This window comes from Arachis ipaensis, chromosome B7, assembly GCF_059453495.1.
Source record: "Arachis ipaensis isolate K30076 ecotype BB chromosome B7, ASM5945349v1, whole genome shotgun sequence".
In the NCBI taxonomy this organism is placed as follows: domain Eukaryota; kingdom Viridiplantae; phylum Streptophyta; class Magnoliopsida; order Fabales; family Fabaceae; genus Arachis; species Arachis ipaensis.
The window spans coordinates 88,607,404-88,614,666 of record NC_142442.1 but is presented as its reverse complement, the minus strand read 5'-3'; the positions used below and the strand labels follow the sequence as shown (position 1 = coordinate 88,614,666).

The window sequence follows — 7,263 nt, the reverse complement described above, 5'->3', positions numbered from 1 at the left end:
GGTAAGAAGAAAGAAAGGAAATTGAAGGAGAAAAGCGCGTTCTAATGCAATTGGTTTGCGGAATCGACACGCGCGCGCCATGCACGCGTGCGCGTGCATGGGCAGAAATCAGTAAAGGCGCAGACGCGCACGGTGCACAGTCGTGTGAAGGGGCGAAATGCAGTTGTGCACGCGAGCGCTAGGTGCGCATGCGCGTGCACATGAGTTGTGCCCTCAGCACAGGTTGGCACAACTTTGGCTCAACTTCTGGGAAAAAGTACCAAAAGATGAATTGTGATAATCGACGCGGCCGCGCACTGTGCGCTGGCGCGTCGATTTGCATTATGATTGAAGTGCGCGTGCGCACCTTGTGCGCGTACGCATGAGTTGAGTTAGGCCAGTGGCATGAGATTAGCCAAACTTGGGCACAACTCTCGGGAAAGATGGCCCAGGATTGCAAATCGCAGTAACGGCGCGGACGCGGCTAGTGCGCGTATGCGTGCTTTTGTGCGAGTGGCCATGGACGCGTATGTGCATAGTGCGTGCACGCATGATAGTGGTTATGCCCAGGGCTCAAAACTGGTCCAGAATTTGCACAACTCTCTGGAAAATTAACCAAGAGCTGCGAAGGCTCATGGGCGCGTGCGCGCACGCGCCCCCTCCCCCCCCCCCACTTTTTTTTTCAGGAACATGAAGAATGCCTAATTATCATGAATGTAATGGCCAAACAAGCCAAAAAGGTCAAAAACACCTAAAACTCAATGCAAAACCTAAAGAAGGGGTGTTCTTCTACCACAAAATCAATTTATTCATTGAGAAAATCAATGCAAGTCTTCATGAACAAATTATCCAAGGGATTCACAATTAACACTAATCAAATAAGACTATAGCTAGGCAATCACAAAACAATCAAGAGTTTAAGAACTATATACAAAAGGGTAAAAAGGGTAGATCTCACCATGGTGGGGTGTCTCCCACTAGCACTTTTGTTTAATGTCCTTAATTGGACTTCCACTAGCTCATTGCTCTTTGCCAAGAGGTGCATCTTCCAAAAGGAATACCTCAATCTCTTTGTTGCTCTTCATTTGCTCAGCATGATATAACTTGAGACAGTGCCCATTGACCTTGAAGATATCCGAACTTGAGGGATGGTGCAAATGGTAAACCCTATAGGGTTCCGCTTTCACCACTTGATACGGGCCTTCCCATTTCGACCTTAGTTTTCCAGGCAACAATATCAATCTAGAATTATAAAGAAGGACTAGATCACCGGCTTTAAATTCTTTACCTCTTATTTTCCTATCATGCACGGCTTTCATTTTCTCCTTGTAAAGTCTAAAGTTCTCATAAGCTCCAAGCCTCAAACATTCCAACTCCGCTAGTTGTAGCTTCCTCTCAACTCCGGCTCCACCCAAACTATGATTGCATTCCTTGATGGCCCAATATGCCTTGTGCTCGATCTCCACCGATAAGTGGCAAGATTTGCCATATACCAACCGAAAGGGACTAATGCTAATTGGGATTTTGTATGCCGTTCGGTAGGCCCATAATGCATCGGTGAGCTTAGTACTCCAATCTTTCCTATTGGGTTTCACAATCCGCTCCAAGATGCGTTTAATCTCCCGATTGGAAACCTCGGCTTGGTCATTTGTTTGTGGGTGGTAGGCCGTGGTTACTTTATGCATGATTCTATATTCCTCATTAGCCCTTCCATTCTCTTATTGCAAAAATGTGAAACTTGGTCGCTCACGATTGCTCATGGCGACCCAAATCTACAAATGATATTGTATCTCACAAAAGAAAGAACCACATTAGCATCATCTGTCTGGGTGGGTATCGCTTCCACCCATTTGGACACATAATCAACGACAAGTAGAATGTAGAGAAAACCATTAGAATTTGGGAATGGCCCCATGAAGTCGATTCCCCACACATAAAAAATCTCACAAAATAGCATGGTTTGTTGGGGGATTTCATCCTTCTTGGCCAATAAAACCAAATCTAATGCATTGAGAACAATATTTACAAAAATGTGAAGAATCCTTAAAAAGAGTTGGCCACCAAAATCCATAATCTAGGATTTTTCTTGCCATTATTTGAGGTCCAAAATGGCCTCCTCCTTCGGAGGAGTGGCAAGCTTCCAAGATTAAGTGGGATTCAGTTTGTGGAATTCACCTCTGAATTACTTAATCTGCCCCACATCTCCAAAGGTTTGGGTCATCCCACACATAGTATTTGGATTCGCTTTTTAACTTATCCCTTTGAAGTTTGGAGAGATTAGGAGGGAAGGAGCGAGATACTAAGTAATTGGCAATTGGTGCATACCAAGGAATGGTTTTCGAGATTGCATACAAGCCCTCAAAGGAAAAAGAATCATTAATAGGAGTGGTATTGCCTTTTGTGTGTTCAAGGTGACTTAAGTGGTCCGCCACTAGGTTTTGCGTACCACTCCTATCCTTAATTTCCAAGTCAAATTCTTGCAACAATAAAACCCATCTAATCAATCTCGGTTTGGATTCTTTCTTAGCCAAAAAATACTTTAACGCTGCATGATCCGAGTGCACTACCACCTTTGAACCAAGTAGATATGCTCGGAACTTGTCCAAGGCAAAGACAATGGCCAAAAGTTCTTTTTCGGTGGTAGTGTAGTTGGATTGGGCTCCATCTAGTGTTTTTGATGTATAGGCTATGACATATGGATTCTTACCCTCGTGTTGTGTTAACGCGGCTCCGACGGCAAAATTTGAGGCATCACACATTATTTCGAATAGCCGACTCCAATCCGGCCCTCGCACAATGGGAGCTTGGGTCAATGCTACCTTGAGCTTGTCAAAAGCCTCCATGCATTCCTTGCTTAAATCAAACTCAATATCCTTTTGCAACAACCTTGATAGATGCAATGCTACCTTACTAAAGTCCTTTATGAATCTTCGATAAAATCCTGCATGTCCAAGGAAAGAACGGACTTCCCTCTTGGATGATGGGTAAGGCAAGCTAGATATAACATTAATCTTTGCTGGATCTACGGAAATACCATCTTTGGAAATAATATATCCTAAAACAATGCCTTGCTTGACCATGAAATGACACTTCTCAAATTTAAGACAAGGTTGGTTTTAGTACATCTTTCCAAAACTTTTTCAAGGCTATCCAAGCAATGATCAAAAGAATCACCATATACCGTGAAGTCATCCATGATTACCTCCATGCATTACTCTAGAAAATCCACAAATATGCTCATCATGCACCTTTGGAAAGTTGCCATTGTATTGCATAAGCCGAATGGCATACACTCGTAGGCATAAGTTCCAAAAGGGCAAGTAAATGTTGTTTTCTCTTGGTCCTCTAGAGTAATGTGTATTTGGAAGTACCCCGAATAGCCATCTAGAAAGCAATAATGGGATTTACCTGATAATCGATCGAGCATTTGATCGATAAACGGAAGTGGAAAGTGATCTTTTCTAGTGGCCGAGTTCAACCTTCGGTAGTCTATACATACTCGCCAAGAGTTTTGCACTCGTGTTGCTATGAGCTCCCCGCTTTCATTTTTTATTGTGGTTACCCCAGACTTTTTTGGCACAACTTGAACGGGACTCACCCATTCACTATCCGAAATGGGGTAGATGATGTCTGCCTCAAGTAACCGTGTTACCTCTTTCTTAACAACCTCCAAAATGGCAGGATTCAAGCGGCTTTGAGGTTGTCTCACGGGTCTAGCTTCTTCTTCTAAAAAGATCTGGTGCTCACACACTTGGGGACTTATCCCCACTAGATCCGCCAAACTCCACCCTATTGCCCTTTTGTTCTTCCTCAAAATACATAGCAACTTCTCTTCTTGTTGTGGATTTAGTTCCCTTGCTATGATCACTGGGAACTTGTGGGCTTCATCAAGATATGAATACTTTAGGTGGGGTGGTAGTGGCTTCAATTCTAGCTTTTGCTCTTGGCTTGTCACTTGAACTTCTTCACTTGGATCTTCACTATCTTCTTCAACCATATGTTTTTCTTCTAGCTTTGCATAATGCACTTCGGCCACAATGTTGTCAATTAGATCACACCAGAATATGGAATGGTTCTCCGGTGGGTGCCTCATTGCTTCTCCTAGGCTAAAACTTACAACTCTCCCATCTATCTCAAATGAGTAGGTTCCCGAATGGGCATCCAACTTGAATCTAGAGGTCCTCAAAAATGGCCTCCTAAGTAGGATAGATGATGCCCTTTCGGATTCACTTGGTGGCATCTCAATAATATGGAAATCAGTTGGAAATATCAAACCCTTGATGTTGACTAACACATCTTCTACAATACCCGTCATCGTTATTATGCTCTTGTCCGCCAAGACAAACCTAGCCACCGACCGCTTCAACGGTGGGAGCTTCAATAGATGATAAACGGAAAGAGGCATAATGTTAACGCATGCTCTAAGGTCACACATACAATCAATAAATTGAACTCCATCAATGACACAAGAGACTAAGCAAGGACCCGGATCAACACACTTTTCCGGAATGGCCCCCATTAAAGCCGAAATGAAACTCCCCAATGGAATGGTTTCCAACTCATGAATTCTATCTTTGTTCATACACAAGTCTTTAAGAAATTTCGCATATTTAGGCACTTGAAGTATAACATCAAAGAGGGGGATAGTGACCTCCACTTTCTTGAACATCTCTACCATTTTTGGGTCAAGTTCTATACGCTTCTTAGCCTTTCTTGCCAATATGGGAAATGGGATTGGTTGAGCCACTTCCTCTAAGACTTGCTCCTTTCTAGGGGCTTCACTCCTTGGTTGAGGGTCTTCATCTTCAACTATCACATGTGCTTCCTCCTCCTCCTCAATTTCTTCTATCTCAACTCCATCTTCCTCTTGAGCAACTATCAATGGGCTAGGTGCCTTTGAGTCCCTCTCTTTCAATTGAGTTCCGGACCTCAAGGTGACGGCATTGATGCCACCCTTGGGGTTGGGTAGAGGTTGAGAAGGTATGGCACTAGAGTTTGAGGCTTGAGGAGTGGAAGTAGAAGGTGGCTCCATACGTACAATGAGAGCTTGGAGGGTGGAAGTAAGACCATTGAGACTTGAGTTGAGTGTGTTTTGGAGTTCTTTTTGTCCTTGGAGTATGGACCAGAGTGTGTCATCTTAATTTAGAGATGTGGAAGGGTATGTGATTTGTGGTGCTTGGGGTTGGTTGGGTTGAGGTAGTTGTCTATGAGGTGGTATGTAAGTTTGGTAGTTCCTTCTTTGGTTCGGTTGTTGGTTCGGAGGGTTTTGTGAGTATCGGTTTTGTGAGGTGTTGTTTTTCCATCTTTGGTTGCCTCCATTGTCCCTACCTCCATGTTGATAATTGTCCCGCCAACCTTGATTAGAGTTGTTACTCCCTTGGTTATAATTGCCTCCTTGTTGGGGGTACCCTTGGTTGTAATTGCTCCCTTGTGAATGGTATCCTTGATTGGCGCGTTCATAGTAGGAGTGATCATAAAAGTTGTCGGTAGCCGCTAGAGTGTTATCTTTTTGGAGACTTGGACATTCATCCGTGTAGTGGGAGTAGTATGAGCAAATGCCACATACTTTTTGGGGGACCAATTATTGGCTTTGTTGGTGATGAGGAGGTAGTGGTTGTTGTTGGGATGGATGTTGTTATTGATTCTTGGAGTTGCTTTAGAAGGCTTGTCATCTCACACAAGGTCTTAGTAAGGGTAGCAGTCTCACCACTAGAAGAAACTTCATTCACAGCCTTTGGACGGTTGACTCTCCGTCTAGCATGTTGAGCGGACTCGGCCAAGTCGGTAATGAGTTGCCATGCTTCCTCCGCCATCCTATACTTTGACAAAGAACCGTTGCTTGAAGCATCCAACAAATTCTTATCTTGCTCCCTCATGCCTTGGCACACATAGCTAAGCAATAATTGAGTGTTAATCATATGGTTGGGACATGAGTCAAGAAGTTTACAGAATCGCTCCCAATATTCATATAAAGTTTCCATCTCGCCTTGTACAATACATGAGATCTCCTTCCTTAGCTTGTCTGTCATTTCCACGGGCATGAACTTATCAAAGAGTTTTCTTCTAAGAAAGTCCCAATCGGACACAACATCACTAGGTAAGGTATAGAACCACTCCTTGGCTCTTCCCTCAAGAGAGAAATGGAAGGCAAACAACCATATGGCCACTTCATCGAATCCTTCCTGCCTAGTAGTCGAGCATTCACCATGAAAGTCCTTGAGGTGTCTAATTAGATCTTGTGCAGGAAGTCCATGGAACTTTGGTAAGAGATTGATGAGAGCAGTCTTGAGTTCAAAGTTTGCATTCAAGATGGGATAAAGCAGATGAAGGGGTTGGAGAACAAAATCTAGTACACCCGCTTCCTTGAGAGTAACTCTCCTTGGAGCAGACATGTAGTCAAAACCTAGATCAAAAGAAGAACTATTAGTAGTATCAACGGAAGAGTAATTAGTGCCTTCGTTGAATGACGATTCAGAATCCACCTCGGATGTAGTTGGTGAATTGGTAAAAACCTTTTCACCTTCCTCAAAGGTTAACCGCCTTCGAGCTTGCCTAATATGAAGTAAAGTTCTTTCAATTTCTGGATCCAATGGGGCTAAGCTCGGATTTGGTAGTGATCGCGTCATACAATGAAGGGGAAAAGAAGCTCATGACATCAATTAGTATCTAAGCAAAATCTAATCCTATGTAACAATCAAACAAACAATCAATCGAGAGACAAATACAAATATTCACATATTAACATATTCACACTAACCAATAGAATGGCACACATAAGCAATTCCCCGGCAACGACACTATTTTAATGAACCGAAATATTCTTATGCCGGTTAGGAACTAGCAATATATCCAATCGTGAGTATAGTCTAACCAACACGCAAATATCACATCAAACAATTCTAAAATCTATGACGGAGAGTGTTGATCCCGGGTCGTTCTCCCTAGGAATTGCCTTGGAATGCACATCATTGATTAGGAAAGCTTTTGTGGTTTTGAGAGTTGGTGCAAGAGTTCAAGCTAACAAAAGCAAACAACAATTAATTGAGATAAAGGCCTTGGCTAAGGGTAAGTATTGGAAGTTCCATCATTATAGTTTCCTTCAATTATGATAAGAATTGATTATTTCTTCACTTAGTTAACCCCCTAACAATGGAGAAAAGTCAAGTGAGAGTAACTAACTTGAGTCACAAGTCCTAGTCTCACCCTAGGGAAGTCTAGCTTTAGTGCACTCCAAGTCAATTAGCAACTTCTCAATTCATACTCTACAATTGATATCCACTATTC

General features: G+C 42.9%; 1 protein-coding gene across 1 annotated transcript; it reads right to left on the bottom strand.

Moving 5' to 3' along the window:
* Nucleotides 1-998: 998 nt before the first annotated feature.
* LOC148553286 (uncharacterized) lies at nt 999-5,011 on the bottom strand. The gene is made up of 2 exons (XM_088494807.1): nt 4,196-5,011; nt 999-1,439 (listed from the first exon to the last, which is right to left on the bottom strand). The coding sequence occupies exons 1-2, from the start codon at nt 5,009-5,011 to the stop codon at nt 999-1,001; spliced, it is 1,257 nt and encodes a 418-aa protein (XP_088350933.1).
* Between the last annotated feature and the right edge of the window lie 2,252 nt (nt 5,012-7,263).